The 19,707-nt window shown below is 50.0% G+C and overlaps 4 protein-coding genes across 4 annotated transcripts in view; 2 read left to right on the forward strand and 2 right to left on the reverse strand.

Annotated features, from left to right (window-relative positions):
• Positions 1-1,142: 1,142 nt before the first annotated feature.
• Positions 1,143-5,801, reverse strand: LOC137083961 (zinc finger protein with KRAB and SCAN domains 7-like). The gene is made up of 3 exons (XM_067449893.1): positions 5,625-5,801; positions 4,830-5,556; positions 1,143-1,375 (listed from the first exon to the last, which is right to left on the reverse strand). Exons 1-3 carry the CDS (start codon positions 5,799-5,801, stop codon positions 1,353-1,355), a joined length of 927 nt encoding a protein of 308 aa, XP_067305994.1. The 3' UTR covers positions 1,143-1,352.
• Positions 5,802-6,470: 669 nt separating this feature from the next.
• LOC137083962 (uncharacterized) lies at positions 6,471-6,839 on the forward strand. Its single transcript, XM_067449894.1, has one exon. It carries the CDS (start codon positions 6,471-6,473, stop codon positions 6,837-6,839), a length of 369 nt encoding a protein of 122 aa, XP_067305995.1.
• A 4,293-nt stretch (positions 6,840-11,132) lies between these two features.
• LOC137083467 (uncharacterized) overlaps positions 11,133-19,707 on the forward strand; it is a 39,150-nt gene continuing 30,575 nt past the window's right edge. The window contains exons 1-2 of the mRNA XM_067449423.1: positions 11,133-11,286; positions 16,565-16,618. Coding sequence (XP_067305524.1) covers positions 16,576-16,618 — 43 coding nt within the window. The 5' untranslated portion in view covers positions 11,133-11,286; positions 16,565-16,575. The remainder of the gene's footprint in view (positions 11,287-16,564; positions 16,619-19,707) is intronic.
• Positions 11,747-16,509, reverse strand: LOC137083963 (uncharacterized). Its single transcript, XM_067449896.1, has 2 exons — positions 16,174-16,509; positions 11,747-15,999 (listed from the first exon to the last, which is right to left on the reverse strand). The coding sequence occupies exon 2, from the start codon at positions 15,959-15,961 to the stop codon at positions 11,747-11,749; it is 4,215 nt and encodes a 1,404-aa protein (XP_067305997.1). The 5' UTR covers positions 15,962-15,999; positions 16,174-16,509.

Here is a 19,707-nt window from a genome sequence, read left to right on the forward strand (position 1 = left end):
ACAGATCAAGGCACGGCGTTTATGTCTCACACCATAAGCGAACTTTACGAGTAATTGGGCATCAAGTCAGTTCGTACCAGCGTCTATCACCCACAAACAGATGGCTTGGTAGAACGATTTAATCGCATGTTAAAGACAATGATTCATAAATTTGTCCCCGAAGACGCCAAAAATTAGGAAAAATGGCTGGAATCTCTGTTGTTCCCTGTAAGAGAGGTCCCCCAAGCCTCAACAGGGTTTTCCCCCTTCGAGCTCCTGTATGGGCATCAACCCTGAGGGGTACTTGACGTCATGTGGGAGACTTGGGAGGACGGAACGTCTGAAAGCAAAAATTAAATTCACTATGTCCTGGACCTGAGAGCAAAACTCTACACGTTGGGGCGGCTATCAATGGAGAATTTGCTACAGGCCCAGGGCACACAAAGCCAGTTGTACAACAGACGAACCAGGTTACGAGAATTTGCACCTGGAGATCAAGTTCTTGTATTGTTGCCAACGTCTAGCTCGAAATTACTCGCCAAGTGGCAAGGACCATTTGAGGTCACACGGCGAGTAGGGGATCTCAATTCTGAGGTAGTTAGGACAGATAGGAATGGGGCACGTCAAATATACCACCTCAATCTTCTAAAAAAATGGAAAAAGGTGGAGTCAGAGATGCTGGCGACGGTGATATCAGACGAGGATGATCTCGGGCCAGAAGCGAGCATCAAATGCCATCCGATCGCTCTGGCCCCAGGAGGAGATCACCTATTACCCTCACAGCTCACTGACATTGCCAGGTTGCAGGCAGCTTTTGCGGACGTGTTCTCGCCCCTACCTGGCCGAACTAATCTCTAAGAGCAACATATTGAGACAGAGCCGGGCGTGATCGTTTTCAGCCGGCCATATAGATTACCTGAACACAGGAAAAAAGGTAGTTCAGGCGGAATTGGAGGATATGCTGGACTAGAAATAGAAGAATCCCATAGTGACGGGGCGAGCCCGATAGTTTTAGTTCCTAAGACGGACAGCGCAGTTCGGTTCTGTGTGGATTACCGCAAGGTGAACGCGGTGTCAAAATTCAATGCTTATCCAATGCAGAGGGTTGACGAGTTGCTTGATTGGCTAGGTGCGGTGTAACAAAGTTCTTAATGTGAGGAAGGAAGAGGACACGGGGGTCGGCTGGACGGTTGATGCTCTTTTATTTATCAACTCAATATCAAAAGCACACTTAGTAGTGTGGAGATTCTTTCCAACTCCAAACACTCGCGATCACTTCCGGGTCGGTACTTCCGGCTTCCGGTTTCTCAGTCCGTGTTTCAGCATCAACCGTCCGTCTCTCTCTCTCCCTGGTCTCTGGTTCCGCCGAGGTTTTATACCCTCTCCGCGCTCATTACTGGAACAAGAGACAGGTGTTATTAATCTGCGTCCAACCCACTCACTTACCGCTCGTCCCGCGGCTCTCTCTCCCGCTGCAGACCTCGCTGAACCACGCCCCCCTTGCCACATACCCCCACCGCCCGACTCAGGCCGGGGAGCCGTCCGGCCTGCAGCCCCCCCCCCCCCATTTCTGGAGAGGAAATCGGCCACAGCCATCTGAGCACCCGGCCTGTGGACCACCTTGAATTTAAACGGCTGAAGAGCTAGATACCAACGGGTGATCCGCGCGTTGGTATCCTTCATGCGGTGGAGCCATTGGAGAGGAGCGTGGTCCGAACAGAGGGTGAACTCTCGCCCCAGGAGGTAGTAGCGGAGGGTGAGAACGGCCCACCTGATGGCCAGACACTCCTTCTCTATGGTGCTGTACTTAGCTTCCCTCTTGGAGAGCTTACGGCTAATGTACAGCACCGGCCGCTCTCCCCCCTCCACCTCCTGGGCCAGGACTGCGCCCAGCCCCCTGTCCGACGCGTCAGTCTGCAACAAGAAAGGGAGAGAAAAGTCAGGGGAGTGTAAGAGCGGCCCGCCACATAGAGCAGCCTTCACTCGGGTAAAAGCCTGTTGACACGGCTCCGTCCACTGGACCGTATCTGGTAGCCCCTTTCTAGTAAGGTCAATCAAAGGGCTGGTGAGGTCCGAATAATTTGGTATGAACCGTCTATAATATCCCGCCAGCCCCAAGAACTGCCTAACCTCCTTTTTGGTCTTGGGTCTCGGACAGGTTGCAATTGCTGCGGTCTTATCAATTTGGGGACGCACTTGTCCATGACCCAAGTGGAAGCCCAGATACCTTACTTCCACCCGCCCAATCGCACACTTCTTTGGGTTGGCCGTGAGCCCCGCTCCTCTCAGCGACCTCAAGACCGCCCTGACATGCTGCATATGCCGCTGCCAATCGTGACTGTAAATCACGATATCATCCAGATAGGCAGCAGCATATGCGGCATGGGGACGCAAAATCCTGTCCATGAGGCGCTGAAAGGTAGCGGGCGCCCCGAACAACCCGAAAGGAAGCGTGACAAATTGGTGCAATCCAAACGGCGTGGTGAAAGCTGTCTTTTCTTTGGACAATGGAGACAAGGGGATCTGCCAATAGCCCTTTGTTAAGTCCAGCGTCGAATAAAATCGAGCCGTGCCCAACCGATCAAGCAACTCGTCAACCCGCGGCATTGGATATGCGTCGAATTTCGACACAGCGTTCACCTTGCGGTAGTCCACACAGAACCTGACCGAGCCGTCTGTTTTGGGGACCAAAACTATCGGGCTCGCCCAGTCACTGTTGGACTCCTCGATTACTCCCATGTCGAGCATTGCGCCTAATTCTTCCTGAACTACCTTTTTCTTGTGTTCAGGCAAGCGATACGGCCGGCTGCGAACTACCACGCCCGGCTCGGTCTCGATATGGTGCTGAATCAAGTCGGTACGTCCCGGTAGGGGCGAGAACACGTCAGCGAACTCCGCCTGCAATTTTGATAAATCAGTGAGTTGTAACGGTGAGAGGTGATCTCCCCCAGGGGCCAGCGCGACTGATTGTGCTTTAATGCTCGCCTCTGGCCCGAGATCATCCTCTCCCCCGATCACCGTTGCCAACAACACTGATTCCACCTCATTCCATTTTTTTAGCAGGTTGAGGTGGTATATTTGACGTGCCCCGTTCCTATCGGATCGTATCACTTCATAATCGAGCTCTCCTACCTGTCGTGCGACCTCAAACGGCCCCTGCCACTTTGACATTAATTTTGAGCTCGACGTAGGGAGTAGAACGAGCACTTTCTCTCCCGGTGTGAATTTGCGTAGTTTTGTACCCCTGTTATATGACCGGCTCTGGCGGTCCTGGGCTTGCAACAAATTCTCCCTCGATAGCCGCCCCAAGGTGTGGAGTTTTGTTCGTAAGTCCAGCACATACTGAATTTCGTTCTTGGCCAAAGAAGGCCCCTCCTCCCAAGTTTCTCGTAGGACGTCCAGCACCCCCCGGGGCTGCCGTCCGTAGAGAAGCTCGAAGGGGGAAAACCCCGTGGAGGCTTGCGGGACCTCCCGCACAGCAAATAAGAGGGGTTCTAACCACCGATCCCAATTTTTGGCGTCTTCCTGTACGAATTTACGGATCATGGATTTAAGAGTGCGATTAAATCGTTCGACCAAGCCGTCTGTTTGTGGGTGATAGACGCTTGTTCGAATGGATTTAATGCCCAATAATCCGTACAATTCGCTTAACGTGCGTGACATAAACGCCGTGCCTTGATCAGTGAGGATTTCCTTCGGAATCCCCACTCGGGAGATTAAACGAAACAGTGCGTCCGCAACACTCTTCGCAGAGATGTTGCGGAGAGCCACTGCTTCCGGATATCGTGTTGCGTAGTCCACGATAACTAGCGCAAAACGATGTCCGCGTGCGGATCGCTCTAATGGCCCGATGAGGTCCATCGCAATTCTCTCGAAGGGGACCTGCATTAATGGAAGGGGGCGCAATGGCGCTTTTGGGGCGGCCAGTGGATTCACCAACTGACATTCAGGACAAGACGCGCACCACCTGCGCACATTGTCATGAATGCCTGGCCAAAAAAATCGGGTCATTAAACGATTCAGCGTGGCCGCCTGTCCCAGGTGGCCCGCCATCGGGTTAGAGTGAGCCGCCTGGAAAAGCATTTCTCGGCGGCTCTTTGGGACTAACAACTGGGTTGTATCTACCTTTGTCTGAGTGTCTTGGGTCACTCGATACAACCGATCTTTTATTATGGCAAAATAAGGATAGGAGACAGGCAAGGCAGGTTGGAGAGACTGTCCGTCGATCGATCGGACCTGCTGGAAAGCGTTCTTAAGGGTGTCGTCCTGGGACTGCTCCAGAGGAAAGTCATCGCGGTCCGAGAGAATTAGTCTCTCAATCCCGCTCGGTTCCTCTGGAGTTGTCTCCGAGGGTCCCGGTTCAGTCTCCCCAAGCTGTACTCGCACCGCCCCCTTCCTTGCCTTTTTCCCCCAAGCGGCATCCGCACACAACGATCCCAATAAAGCCGTAAAGGCGGGCCAATTCGTCCCCAGAATTAGCGGATGCCGGAGGTGTGGACTAACCGCCACCTCTATACTATGCTTTTGCCCCCGAAATTGTATCGTGACTGGGACAACCGGATATTCCACCACATCCCCGTGCACACACCGTACCTTAACCATGCGGCTTGTATCCAATGCCCCAGGCTGCATCAGGCTTTGATGGATCGAGGTTTGGTTACATCCTGAATCCACCAAGGCCTGATATGTACCCCCCTTGATACTTACAGGAATTTGGTACTCTCCTGCTTGATCGGGGGTGGTCCGCTGGACGTCCGGGATCCGGATCATTGTCCCGATGTCCATCCTCAGACATCGGTCCACAAAATGATCCGGATCACCGCACCGCCAGCAGGCCAGCCCAGGCTTACCCGCCACCCCTGCGGCGGGGAGTGGGTTGGACAATGAGCGCGGGGAGGGCGCGGAACCAGAGCCACTATCACCCCCCATCCCCAGCAGCCCCGCCCCCCTGGGCGGAGCCCGCGAACTCCCGAGCGGTCCAGGGCCCATCCCACCCCGGCCTCTGGGGGAAATCCGAGGAGGGCCCGGAGGGCGTGACCTAGGGAGAGGGATAGGAGGAGAGGGAAACACAGAGGGGGGAGAGAGAGAGCGAGAGGTTAAAAGGGGTGCGCCGACCCCCGGGCACGCCACCAGGTGGTCCTCCGCCAGGTGGATGGCCGTCTCCAGCGACGTGGGCCGGTGGCACTGGACCCACTCGGCAGTTTTCCTTGGGAGCCGAGCGATGAACTGCTCCAGTACCACCAGATCGACGATGAGGTCCACGTCGCTTCCGCCGGCCAGGAGCCATCTGCGGCATGAGTCCCGGAGCTGTTGGGCCATCGCGAAGGGTCGGCCGGCCTCCCCCCACTCCAGGGAGCGGAACCTCTGTCGGTGTTGCTCCGGGGAGCGGCCGACCCGCTGGAGGATGGCCTTCTTTAGGTCATCATAGTCCAGGAGGTTCGCCACCGGTAGCTGTTGTGCAGCCGCCTGGGCCTCGCCTGTCAGCAGTGGTATCAGGCGCACCGGCCACTGTGCCCGGGGCCACCCGCAGGCCTCCGCGGCCTTTTGAAAGAGGTCAACGAACGCCTCTGGGTCATCCTGTGACCCATTTTGTGCAGGGGCACGTGGACCGGTGCGCTGGCGAGCCCGGCGGCTTCGGTGCGAGCCTCCCGGTCGATCCAGCTCCGGAACTTCTCGCGGTCCTCTTGCTGGCCTCGGACAATGGCCTCGAAGCGGCGCTCCTGGTCTGCCCGAAGGTCCAGCATGGCTTGGTGTTGGTCCTGATGGAGGACCGCGAGGGATGTAATAATGTCCGCAAATGGCGAGGCGGAGGGCGTCTGCATGGCGGCGGCGCTGTCCTACTTCCTCCCGGGTTTCGGCACCAATGTAACAAAGTTCTTAATGTGAGGAAGGAAGAGGACACGGGGGTCGGCTGGACGGTTGATGCTCTTTTATTTATCAACTCAATATCAAAAGCACACTTAGTAGTGTGGAGATTCTTTCCAACTCCAAACACTCGCGATCACTTCCGGGTCGGTACTTCCGGCTTCCGGTTTCTCAGTCCGTGTTTCAGCATCAACCGTCCGTCTCTCTCTCTCCCTGGTCTCTGGTTCCGCCGAGGTTTTATACCCTCTCCGCGCTCATTACTGGAACAAGAGACAGGTGTTATTAATCTGCGTCCAACCCACTCACTTACCGCTCGTCCCGCGGCTCTCTCTCCCGCTGCAGACCTCGCTGAACCACGCCCCCCTTGCCACATGCGGCTCGCTTTTTTTCGACACTGGATTTAAAGAAGGGATATTGGCAGATCCCCTTAACTTCATTATCTAAAGAAAAGACTGCTTTCACAATGCCGTTTGGATTGCACCAATTTGGCATGCTTCCTTTCAGGTTGTTCGGGGCGCCCGCCACCTTTCAGCAACTGATGGACCGAATCCTTTCTTCCGCACACTGCATATGCTGCCGTATATCTGGACAACATAATCATCTATAGTAATGACTGGCAGCGGCAAATGCAGCATGTGCAGGTGGTACTGAACTCGCTGAGGGGGGCGGGACTGACGGCCAACCTGAAGAAGTGTGCGGTTGTGCGGGTGGAAGTTAAGTATCTGGGCTTCCACTTAGGGCATGGACAGGTGCGTCCCCAAATTAGTAAGACCGCAGCCATTGCAACCTGTCCGCATCCAAAGACCAAAAAGGAGGTGAGGCAGTTCCTGGGGCTGGCGGGATATTATAGAAGGTTTGTGCCTAAGTATTTGGACCTCACCAGCCCACTGACTGACCTCACTAAAAAGGAGGCACCAGATACGGTCCAGTGGACGGAGTCATGTCAGCAGGCTTTCACCCGAGTAAAGGCTGCTCTGTGTGGCATCAAAACATAAAGCTGTCCTCACTGTATTATTTTAAAGTTTGGAAACAATGGATTGTAAAACGGTCAAATTAAATTTATTTGTTTTATCAATAATGCATGATATTTTCAGGAACAGCTTTTTTTCTTATTTAATTTCTAAGACGATACACATTTTCAAATGTAATCAAAGCAGTAGGTTCGATATCAGACTACATATTCAGCTTGCAGCAGTTCGCAGCTCAGCACACACACACTGCTACAGCGGTTCTAAAATCAGGACCGGGTTGCCGGTCGATCTTTTCGGATCACCAGTACAGGAGCGAGAACCATTTCTATTGGACACGTTCGATCTTTCGATCATTTATGATGTAAAAATCGTACTAACAATATAAGAACACGTCAGGAAATATGAAATAAATCCACGCCATGGGACCTTTAACTAAATGTTAATTCAGCTTTTTATTTCATTTGCTGTAAATGCTTATACGTGAAATAAGCAGATCTAGCCATTTTTATGACCTTTCTGTATGCGCTCATACTCTCTTTCCATGAACTGCGAAAAACCTCCAGTTTTGTTTTCTTCCAGCTGCGCTCCATTTTTCTGGCTGCTGTTTTAAGGGCCCGAGTGTGCTCGTTGTACCACGGCGTTTAATTATTTTCTTTAATCTTATTTAAGCCCAGGCCAGCAACTGTGTCTAAAGTGCTGGAAAAAGTCAATAGTTTGTATTACAGGTTTTTGAATGGCAGATATTATCTTATTTGTCTTTGCACATCTATTTACCTTAGACACACAGATGAACATGTGTCTCCATTTCAATTCTGTGAGATGCTAATAAGAGTTTGAGTAATGAATAGTTGTGAATATTCATCCTCTTCAATGTGTCTCTATAACACCTTTATACATAAGGTTTGAGCCTCAATGAGAGCCAATAGATACAATCAGCTCCTAATAATGTTCATGTTTCATGCTGTTCAATCACAGAGGAGTGGCTGTTTGTCTCTGATCATAGATTATCTTGCCATCAACCCTTATACTTTTTATCACGTAGCTCTGATGTGACTGTTTTTTAACATGATTATGTTGCCCATTTGTAAAAACAGGGTTAGGGTTAGGGTTAGGGTTAGGTTAGTAAACTAACCAGTAACTGCAATCGTAATAAATTACCATATCATCATTGTGTGATAATGCAAAATAAAATAAAAGGCTGTTAATACATCAGTGACAGTCATGTACTGTAAGTAATCTGGGGAATCTTGGTCAACTGGATTTGCAAAAATTACTGGAAAAATTCACTGACAACTGAACATTGATGACATGATAAAAATCATTCCTTGTCCGGAATACATTCTGGTGCTTATTTAAAAGCTCTAAAATATGTTAAAAAATGTTTACAGTGAACCTTTGACTACACAGTACTTCTCACAAGATATAATACTGTAGTTCACGGGACAACGTGTTCTTTATATTAGTGCCACATTAGTATCAGATGCACTGTGTGTAAATAGAAAATCATCAACTCAATTATACATAATTCTAAATAAATAAATACATAAACTAAGCATTTATTAAATAATATTTAAAATATACTCCTTGTTGTTAATTAATCCTTTTTCATAATACATTAAAGGTCCTATGGCATGACATTTTCATTTTATGAGGTTTTTCAACATTGTTTAATATGAGTTCCCCTAGCCTGAATATTGTCCCCAAGTGGATAGAAATTTCAATTGGTGTAAACCGAGTTACGCCTGCCTTTTTTTGCCTTTGAGAAAATGAGAGTTCAGACAAACCGGTATTGATTTTCCTGTTTTGACGTCATACCAGGAACGGGTTTCCTCCCTTTCTTCCGCCCAGAGAATTTGGCACGCCCATGCGAGTGCTATATTTGTTCGCCTCTACAGGCCAGCGACTAGTCGATGTCAAGCTTAAAGCGTCATGGCAGAGCATTAAGAACGACTAGCCGATTAGTCAGTGCAACCCCTAGTGTGTGTGTGTGTAATTATTTCTTTAGACAAGGACAGAAGATCAGACCAGCTTAAAAAAGTTGGAAACCATCACAGAAATGATAATGGTTTCTATTAAAATATCAATAGAAACCACTACATAAATCTTTTTTAGTGTGTTTGGGACATATTTCATTAGGACAGGGGTGTCAAACTCAGTTCCAACTCTGTTCCAACACACATACCTCTAGTTTTCAAATAAGCCTGAAGGACTTGATTATCTGGATCAGGTGTGTTTAATTAGGGTTAAAGCTAAACTCTGCAGGGCTGTGGCCCTCCAGGAAATGAGTTTGACACCCCTGCATTAGGATTTAATCCCCCCACCAATAGAACCCAACCCATATCAGTAGAGACCCACAGAGACCACTATAATTCCCATTACAACCAATAAAATTCCCATGAAAAACATTAAATCCAAGATAATTTCTGTAATAGTTTTTTTTAGTAGGGCAGTATCATGTGTGAAAGCACATAAGAAATACAGCCGGCAGGTTTCAAACCTGTCAGCACTGGATTGGGCAAAGCAGTCAGGTGGGTCACTGCAGGAGTGAAGCAGTGTGTTTGCTTCAGAAGGCATTTTCACATGACTAGTGATGTAATGATACAAGCTCCAAAGCAGTGGTTCATTGCAAGGTGTTACGTTCGCTGGTGGAAAAGAGACAGATAATCCAGGCGCAAGAATTAAACCGTTTATTATACTCAAGTTCAGTAAGAACACAAACAGTTCGCTGGAAGACGTGAGACGAGTACTTAGTGATGTTACGTCTGACACCGATGCTCCGAAGCTTGCTTCAAACTCGAACGGTCCTTGCAATGAACCACTGCTTCGGAGCTTGTATCATTACATCACTAATCAGGTGAAAATGCCTTCTGAAGCAAACACTGCTTCACTCCTGTAGTGAACCACCTGACTGCTTTAACAGCCCAATCAGTGTTGACAGGTCTGAAACCTGCCGGCTGTATTTCTTATGTGCTTTCACACATGATACTGCCATGCTAATAAATAAATAAACACGATAGAAACCATTACTGAAACTCTATTGCATTTAATGGTTTTCATGGGAATTTTATTGGTTGTAATATGTGTTGGGTTCTACTGGTGGGATATCACATCCTAATGGAATATGTCCCACACACGGAAAAAAAAAAGGTAAAAGCCAAACGGTTCCTATTGTTCCTAATTTAATAGAAACCAATAGCATTTCTCTGAAGGTTTCCAGCTTTTTAAAGCTGCTCTGATCTTCTGTCCTTGTCTAAAGAAATAACTACACACACACATCATGCTTAATGTTTTATTATCAAGGTGCATTTTCTGGTTGTCAGCTTTGTTGCATTACATTTACTTCACCAGGAGATGGTGCTGCAATTTGTATCTGAATGAAGCTTCGAGTAATGAACCATTTTCGACACAATTGTATCAGAAAGTAATGCTTCGAAACGCTTCATTTGGCGATCACTACGAGTACTCAGGAACACAATAGGATAGGCAGGCTGAAGATCAGGCACCAGCAGAGCAGGCAGGCAGAGAGAGGGAAATCCGAATCGGCGGGAGACGGGACTCCGGAGCGACGAGAAGAACATCCAAGACACACGGGAAACAGGAACACCACGCAGACAAGACCCAGACGAACTGCAATAATCTGATAGCAAAGGAGAGTGAGAACCTCATATAAATAGCCCCGGTGATGAGTGCAGCAGGTGTCCGTGATCAGAGTGAGAGTAATCAGAAACCACGCCTCCAACAAACCCACACACACAGAAAAGGGGAGACGCTGCATTCACCCAACGTGACAGTACCCTCCCTCTAGGAGCACCTCCTGGCGCTCCCAGAAACCAAGAAGGACCTACCTGTCGATTGTAATCATCGATGAGAGAGTGATCCAGGATGTCCCTGGCAGGAACCCAACTTCTCTCCTCCAGACCGTAACCATCCCAGTCCACCAAGTACTGAAATCCGTGTCCTCTCCGTCTAGAGTCCAGAATCCGATTTACCGAATAGGTAGGTTCCCCATCTACGAGAAGCGGCGGTCGGGGAACCGGGACAGGCGGGTTAATGCAGGAATAAAAAACGGACTTTAATTTGGAAACATGAAATGTGGGATGTATCCTCCTGTACGCAGGAGGCAGTTTTAGGTGAACAGTCACTGGACTAATGATCTTGGTGACTGTGAATTGGCCAATAAATTTGGGGGCTAATTTATTACTCACGGACCGTAAAGGAATGTTCGGTAGTTGGTTACTTTGCGGTAATGAAACTGTTTCACAACATTTTTAGACACAAAATGTGCCATTATCTATTCAAGAATGCCTGCATAATGGGTCTATCCAAGGTTCAGTCAGTTTACTGACAAAATACTCTTCACATGTACAGTGAAAACTGGTTTTGCTTCCAGTAACGATCTACCCATTTCATTAGATAAAGTGATATGATCCCGAGAGCATTGAGTTTGCTCTGCAGTATCATCTGACCTCAGGTAAAGTTATTTCTCTGTATTTTCTCTTTTTTTTCAAATCACTCTTAACGCCATTGGCTTTGATGGATCTAAATTAATATCTATCTTTAAGTTATTTTTACAAATTATCAAAAAAAAAAAAAAAATTATATATATATATATATATATATATATATATATATATATATATATATATATATTGTCACGGGGTGAAGAACCACTCGACAAGGCAGGCTTCGTGAAAAGTGGCCCCGGAGGGTAGATTTATTTACAGTGAAATCAAACTGGTGAAGGAAGGGAATCCGGGGCGTGGTGGCTGGTGCTTTAAGTGCTCTTCAGTGCTCAATCCAACCAAAAGTGGGGGACCCAGACGTGCTCCAAAGGGGTGGGCTGTCGGTCACTCGCTGCTTTCTGGGGAGAACAGAGAAACAAAGGTTAGACCAGCGTTTTGTCGGCTCAAGACCTCAGTCTCCCCATCTGCTCAGTCTGTGCTGCTTATGTGGCTGTGGGCTGATTGGGAGCAGCTGTGACCGATCAGCCGGCGATGAGGAGGTGCAGGTGTTTTGTGTTGGTTACCAGGGCGACGCTGATTCTTCCGAGGATGCTCGTCACATTCCCCCCCCCTAAGCGTCGCTCTGGTCCTGTGAACAAAAGGAGACAGCAGGGGTGATGTAAGGGGAGGGTGGGGAATGACCCCTGACAGACCTGCATACGCTGTCCAGATCCGTGAGAGGCCATCGGCGTTCGCGTTGGCAGCCCCGGCCCGATGTTGTACCTCAAAGTGGAAGTCCTGGAGCGCTAGGAACCAGCGGGTCACCCTGGCGTTGGTGTCTTTGGCGCGGGCCATCCACTGTAGGGGCGCGTGGTCTGTGACCAGGGTAAACTTGCGGCCTAGGAGGTAGTACCGGAGCTCCAGGACTGCCCACTTGATGGCCAGGGCTTCTTTCTCCACGGTGGCGTACTTCCTCTCGGCCGGGGACAGCTTCCTGCTGATGTAAATGATCGGATGCTCCTCACCTTCCTGGATTTGGGACAGGACGGCTCCCAGTCCTGTGTCGGAGGCATCCGTCTGCAGCAGGAAGGGGCCGCTGAAGTCTGGAGCACGGAGTACGGGCGAGGACGTCAGCGCTGCTTTGACTTGGGCAAAGGCCTCCTCAAGCGATGGGGTCCAGCATACTTTCTCCGGCTGCCCCTTCCTGGTCAGGTCTGTCAGGGGGGCGGCTAAAGAGGAGAAGTTGGGGATAAAACATCGGTAATACCCCGCCAACCCCAAGAAGGCTCGTACCTGGGTCTTCGTCTGGGGTCTCGGGGCAGAGTGGATGGCCTCTACTTTCTTTTCCTGCGGCCGTATGAGGCCTCGGCCGACTTGGAAGCCCAGGTACTTGGCCTCGGAGAGGGCTAGGTGGCATTTGCGGGGGTTGGCGGTGAGTCCAGCCCGCCGGAGCTCCGAGAGCACCCTCCGCAGACGATCCAGATGTTCCTCCCATGCCTCGGAGTGGATCACCACGTCATCTAGGTAGGCGGCTGCGTACGCCTGGTGGGGCCGCAGGATGATGTCCATCATTCTCTGGAATGTTGCGGGGGCCCCGTGCAGGCCAAAGGGAAGGGTCCGGTACTGCCAGTGGCCACTGGGGGTTGAGAAAGCAGTCTTCGGCTTAGCCGTTTCAGATAGGGGTACCTGCCAATAGCCCTTGGTGAGGTCTAGGGTGCTGATGTACCGGGCCCTTCCGAGGCGGTCCAGCAGCTCGTCGACCCGAGGCATGGGGTACCCGTCGAATTCGGAGACTTCGTTCAGGCGGCGGAAGTCATTACAAAAGCGGAGGGTGCCATCCGGCTTTGGGACCATCACAATGGGGCTGGACCACGGACTCCGGGATGGTTCAATTACCCCCAACTTTAGCATTTGTTGGATCTCATCCTCAATAGCCTGCCGACGAGCTTCCGGGACGCGGTAGGGCCGTTGTCTGACGATGACTCCTGGGGGGGTCTTGATGTTATGCTGGATCACGTTGGTCTGCCCGGGTTGGGAAGAGAACACATCCTGGAACTGACTGACCAGGTGCTGCAGCTCCGTCTTCTGGGCAGCCGAAAGGTGAGGGTTGACGTCCACAACCACGGGGTCGGTGAGACTCAAAGCCGCCAGCTGGTCCCGGGTCCCCACCCACTTCTTCAGGAGGTTGATATGATAGAGTTGCTCTGTCTGCCGTCGTCCAGGTTGTCTCAGCCGGTATGTTACTGGTCCCATTCTTTCCAGTACTGTATATGGTCCTTTCCATGAGGCCAGGAACTTGCAGGCAGAGCTGGGGACCAGTACCATGACGCGGTCTCCGGGCTGGAATTCCCGTGGTTGGGCTGCCCGGTCGTAGTGGCGTTGCTGCGCTTGTTGGGCCTTGCTGAGGTTTTCCCGGACCAATGGCATCACTCGATCGATCCGTTCTCTCATCTGTCGAACATGTTCGATGATGGTGCGATGAGGGGCAGGCTGCTGCTCCCACGCCTCCCTGGCGACGTCCAGGAGCCCACGTGGTTGACGGCCGAACAGGAGCTCAAAGGGGGTAAAGCCAGTGGAGGCCTGGGGAACTTCGCGGATCCCAAAGAGCACGTAGGGAATCATGAGGTCCCAATCCCGCTTATCCTCCGCCGCCACGCGTCTAAGCATCTGCTTTAGGGTCTGATTGAATCTCTCTACGAGTCCGTCCGTCTGAGGGTGGTAGACCGTGGTCCTCAACTGCTTCACTCGCAGCAGCCTGCAAAGATCCGCCATTAGCCGGGACATGAACGGGGTCCCCTGGTCAGTCAGGATCTCCGAGGGGAGGCCGACTCGGCTGGCCAGCAGAAACAGCTCCTGGGCGATGGACTTCGCGGTGGCCTTACGAAGGGGAACTGCTTCTGGGTACCGGGTGGCGTAGTCGACGATTACCAGGATGTGTTCGTGTCCGCGGGCAGACTTTGGCAACGGCCCCACTATGTCCATTCCGATCCGCTCGAAGGGCACCTCGATGATAGGCAGCGGAATGAGCGGGCTGGGGGGAGGGGTCTTGGGCGAAGTGACCTGGCAGGTCGGGCAGGCTTGGCAAAACCGCTTCACTTCGGCCTCCAGGCCTGGCCAAAGGAAACGGTCACGGATGCGCTGAGTGGTGTTGGCTGTCCCGAGGTGACCTGCCATGGGATGGGAATGTGCCAGCTCCAGGATGGTTTCGGTCTTAGCTCGAGGTACCACCAGCAATTTCTTCTCCTCCCCCCTCCGCTGAGCGACACAGTACAGCAGGCCATTCTCAATGACAAAATGCGGGAGAGGATGGGGCCGTGGGAGAACGTCTTTTCCATCGACGACTCGCACTTGAGCCCAACAGTGCTTGAGCCGATCGTCCTCCCGCTGTTCCTTGGCGAATGAGCCCCCTCCAGCAGCCTGTTGGTAAATATCATAGAACAGATTAGTATTCTGGGCAGGGGACTCACCATCTCTCCCGCTGTCAGAGGCGAGCAGGGCCGGTCGGCGGCGGGGTCCCCGAGGCCGTCTCCGTCTTCGATGGTTTCCCTCTGGGCTGGCAGGCTGAGTAGCAGCGTTGAGCAGTCTGTCGAAGCCAGGCCAATCCCTCCCAAGCAGTACGGCCACCGGCAGGTCCTTCACCAGGCCCGCTTCTACCGGCCAGGTGCCTTGGGGTGACGAGATGATGACTCTGCGGGCCGGAACTTGGCGAGTGTCTCCGTGCACACATGTAATCGGTAAGAAGGTCTTCTGGCCGCTTCGAGGGGCGCACAACCGTGACTGGATTAGGGTGACCGCACTGCCTGAGTCCAGCAAGGCCCGGAACCGTTTTCCTTCCACCATCACTTCTGCTTCGGGGGCTCCCGAGGGTACATGCTGGTGGACGATGCAACCTGCCAGCCATGCTCGCGGAGGTGATGGAGGTTCAGCGCTGGGCATGGGCTCATCTCGCGGTGGGGGAACCGTCGGCCTGCTGACTGGTCGCGGGGTCCCTTCGAGCGGGCGTCGCTCCTGGCCGACTCTCCGGGGGAACGGCGGCGGTCGGTCCCCGGCCTCGCGATGATGGACGGCATCCGCCAGCTCGATCGCCTCCACGAGTTCCAGGGTGTTGGTAGGATTCCTCATCCCAACTGCTTGCCGATGAGCGCGGGGTAGCGCGCGGAGAAGTCGATCGACCACTACCCGTTCCGCTACCTGTACTGCGGTGGGGTCCCCCTCCAATAGCCAGTGATGCGCGATGCGGCTGAGCTCGGCTGCCTGGGCACGGGCTGGTACTCTGGGCTTGAATTCCCATTCGTGGAACTGCTGGGCGGCGCAGACTGGTGAGAGGCCGAGCCTCGCTAAAATTTCCCGCTTGACTTTGTTATAGTCTTCGGCGGTCTCAAGGGGGAGCGAGAAATAAGCCCGTTGGGCTTCTCCAGTGAGGAGGGGTGCCAGCGCACGTGCCCAATCATCCTCAGCCCATGCCTCACGTGTGGCGGTGTTTTCAAAGACCTGTAGGAAGGCTTCCACATCGTCATCAGCAGTCATCTTTGGCAGCAGGCGGGTAGCTTGGGCGCGAGGATCAGGTAGCGGAACGCGTTGGGCGGCGGCGGCACGGACGGCGAAGAGCTCGTCCTCTGTCCTGCCCTGGCGAGTGGCGAGATGTTCCACTATCTGTTGCTGGCGGATGCTCACTTCTGCGAGGCGCTGTAATACCTCCTCCATCGTGGGGACGAGCGCGCCGCGTTCCCCCGGCCCGGTGTCTACACAGGAAGAGAGGACAACACAAAAAAAAAAAAGGATTAAGGGGTGGAGCGATGAACTTGTCGGTGATTCCTCACGAACTTGCCCGCATTCTCCACCACTGTCACGGGGTGAAGAACCACTCGACAAGGCAGGCTTCGTGAAAAGTGGCCCCGGAGGGTAGATTTATTTACAGTGAAATCAAACTGGTGAAGGAAGGGAATCCGGGGCGTGGTGGCTGGTGCTTTAAGTGCTCTTCAGTGCTCAATCCAACCAAAAGTGGGGGACCCAGACGTGCTCCAAAGGGGTGGGCTGTCGGTCACTCGCTGCTTTCTGGGGAGAACAGAGAAACAAAGGTTAGACCAGCGTTTTGTCGGCTCAAGACCTCAGTCTCCCCATCTGCTCAGTCTGTGCTGCTTATGTGGCTGTGGGCTGATTGGGAGCAGCTGTGACCGATCAGCCGGCGATGAGGAGGTGCAGGTGTTTTGTGTTGGTTACCAGGGCGACGCTGATTCTTCCGAGGATGCTCGTCACAATATATATATATATATATATATAAATTAAACATATTTCATGTGTGTGCAGGTGCCGTCAAAATGTTTCTGATCTCACTGTGTGTGTCACTGCTGCCGATTAATGGTGAGTGTTTTATAGTATATATATATATAAAATGCCTAAATATTACTCCAATAATAAATGATGCCTATAGTGTGTATTTTTACATTATAAATAACCATTGGTCAGAAAGGTACAATCATCCTTAAACTTCATTTAATCTTCAATTCTTATTTCCATGCTTTGATTTCCATAAAAAAAGAAGAAAAAGAAGTGTAGTATGTATAATTAATATAGTGACAGAGCGGTCCAGGTATGGTTAGTTCATTTTGTTTTGCTTTCAAACATGAAAATGAAAAAACAAGAAAACAACTCCTTTTTTCATTTTTTTCATGTTTTTTAGATAAATGAAAAAACATTATGACTAGATTTTTGGTTTTCCCGTTCTTGCACGGAAATCGGATTGGCAGGATATGCATTTGTGATTTTTAAAATAAGAGTTTTCCCAACACTGTATTTGTTTGCCTGTAAAAATGAATAGTCTATGCATGCTATTTCTATTTGTCACCTAATTGTTTGGCTTCTTTGACTGAAAAAATCTGTTGAAATAGCCTAAATGTAAACATATTCACGCATTGATAATTTACAAATGTAAATAATACATGTATTCTTTGTTTTAGATGTTTTTATTAACTTAAATTCTTATAAATAAAATATTTTTTATTTTATTAATATAATATAATATAAAGGTAAAGGTAGCTTGAGTTTATATTTGCACTACAAGCATCATGATGGAGTAGCACAAATTTACACAAAAATAATGAATATGGTTTCAGGTTCCTAGAACATGTAATATGCAACATGCCTTTAGTCAAAGTTTGGTGGTAGGCTAATATTACATTGTCATTATAATACAATATAATGCAGGATGTGCTCCCTCGGTTGAAAGAAGATCCAAACTCTAATAATAAAGCCAAGAGAAAACTGTATTTTTAAAATCATTGTCATAGCTATCTGTCCTCTAATAGCCAGACACAATGTATGGCTATTATGACCAAATGAAAGGAAGTCTGTATCAATAAAATACATTTTTGGATTGACACAGGCTGTTTAGACATGGCATGTAGATTTAAACAGCAAAGTGTAATTGCATAAATGATGTTAAGAGATTAATGTTTAAAATGTAAAATATGTAATGTAGAAATATGAAATGATTGGGGAAAAAACTGAAACGGCTTTATCTATGAAACTAACACCGCTAGTAGGTGGCAGCAAGTCCCTCTCTTAATGAAAGAGTTGAATCCTTTATTCAAACGAGTCTTTCAAAAATCCTAATTCGCTTAATCTAGCAAATGACTCTGGGTAGGCTAATCTATAGAAATAAGCCCACTCGGTAACTTTTTTGAACTGTTGTATAATGTTGTATAATGTCACATTTGGGATAGTGCAGGTGTTCGGAAAAACAGCACTCTTGCTGGTGTGATAACTCACATAGCCTCATAGGCTCGTGTTATAGCCTAACTATATAAAACGGGAACTCGTTAGGCCTAAATTATTTTTTGGTTTGTTTTTTCATTTTGATTACATGTATGCCTTTTCCTATATTGTGATGGCCGTGGAGAGAGCGCTCAAAACTCTTGAGAGCATATAATTTAATGAATACATTTATAGAAATAATCATTCTCTGTAAAGCGATGAGATGTGAACATATGTGAATAAATAATAAATAATCCCATATATCCCATTTCGCTTTATAACTATCACAAATTCTGTCTGAAAATATATCTGAAAACAAATTCTTAATACCATCATTGAAGGAAAAATCTCTTAGGAGAGAATTATTCAATTTCCAGTAACCTCATAACTTTGGAGTTTTATCCGTGTGCCACACAATTTTAGAGTTATTTGTTTATCTGAGACGGGTGCAAAAGAATGAGAAACATCTATAACAAATTGAAGAGAAGAGGAGCAGAGGTCGATCCTCGATTGGGAGGACATATTACTATTAGACCAAGTGAATTCCGTGTTTAAATGTTTTTATTTGGTATTAGAGCAGAAGGTCGATTGTAATTACACTTTTTTGCAAACAAACAAAAAATTATATCTTAACAAATATGCCTGAAAAAAAAAATAAAATAAAAAATAGAAATATTAATTAGTTACATCCAGCCACAACTTCAACCCTATCCAGTGATTTCCAGAGGTAAAAGCAGGAAATGGATGCATGATAAACATTAATCACAGATTTGCAGAAAATAAATAAAAGGGGACCAAACTTTTTCAGATAACAGCATCTTGAGACTATGCTTTCCCGGGCGGCCGCAAGCGTAGTGCTCGAGTGGAACCCTCCACTGTGTCCCGAACCTTCGCGGTTGGATGATTGGTTTCTCGGGACGGCCCGTGCTGGTTCTCAGTGCCCCGCCCCGGTGCCTTTCTTCCCGGAAGTGCATCAGGAGATCTCGAAGTTGTGGGCAGCGCCGTATAGTGCTCGCGTGCGATTGACGGACTCCTCCGTCCTCACTGCCCTTGATGGCGGTGCGGTGAAGGGCTACGTGGGAATCCCTCCAGTCGAGCGGTTGGTGGCGATGCACCTGTGTCCCAAGACCGCTGCGGGTGGCGCCCAACCTGTCCAGGGCGCTAAACCTGCCGGCAAGCGCAAGGGAAATCGGCCCTGAGACAGGCAGCCCACGGAGGACAGAAGCTGCTCTTCGGGAGATGATGCCTGCATCCCTCCCCCACCCCCCGGAGGAGGACTGTGGGCCCCCGACTGGTTCACTACATCTGCCGCCAGCTCTCCGGAGCTCGGCCGTACCCACATTATCACAAAAAGAGCAGTTTCCTATCCCCCTGGGCCCCAAGAGTGTCAGGACAGCAGTCCCACTGAAACTTTTTCAGAGGCTCCTGGGGCATTTGGCATCTGCAGCCGCGATGACGCCGCTCGGATTGCTTCATATGAGACCGCTCCAACACTGGCTTCATGGCCGAGTCCCAAGGTGGGCGTGGCAGAGCGGCCAGTACCGGGTCCCAGTGACTCCGTACTGCCGCCAAACCTTCAGTCCTTGGTCAGACATGACGATTCTCCCGGCCAGGGTGCCCTTAGAACAAGTGTCCAGGCAAGCTGTGCTGTTCATGGATGCCTCATCCACGGGCTGGGGGGCCATGTACAACGGGCA

This window comes from Pseudorasbora parva, chromosome 7, assembly GCF_024679245.1.
Source record: "Pseudorasbora parva isolate DD20220531a chromosome 7, ASM2467924v1, whole genome shotgun sequence".
Taxonomy (NCBI): Eukaryota; Metazoa; Chordata; class Actinopteri; order Cypriniformes; family Gobionidae; genus Pseudorasbora; species Pseudorasbora parva.

What these genes read in the sequence shown, in the direction of transcription:
- LOC137083961 (XM_067449893.1), bottom strand. Translation starts at nt 5,801, where the DNA reads ATGCAGACGCCCTCCGCCTCGCCATTTGCGGACATTATTACATCCCTC. An exon ending in GGAGCTGGATCGACCGGGAG is followed by an intron (nt 5,557 to 5,624) that starts GCTCGCACCGAA and finishes AATGGGTCACAG; the next exon opens with GATGACCCAGAGGCGTTCGT. An exon ending in CCCCGCCGCAGGGGTGGCGG is followed by an intron (nt 1,376 to 4,829) that starts GTAAGCCTGGGC and finishes CTCTTGTTCCAG; the next exon opens with TAATGAGCGCGGAGAGGGTA.
- LOC137083962 (XM_067449894.1), top strand. Translation starts at nt 6,471, where the DNA reads ATGCAGCATGTGCAGGTGGTACTGAACTCGCTGAGGGGGGCGGGACTG.
- LOC137083963 (XM_067449896.1), bottom strand. Translation starts at nt 15,961, where the DNA reads ATGGAGGAGGTATTACAGCGCCTCGCAGAAGTGAGCATCCGCCAGCAA.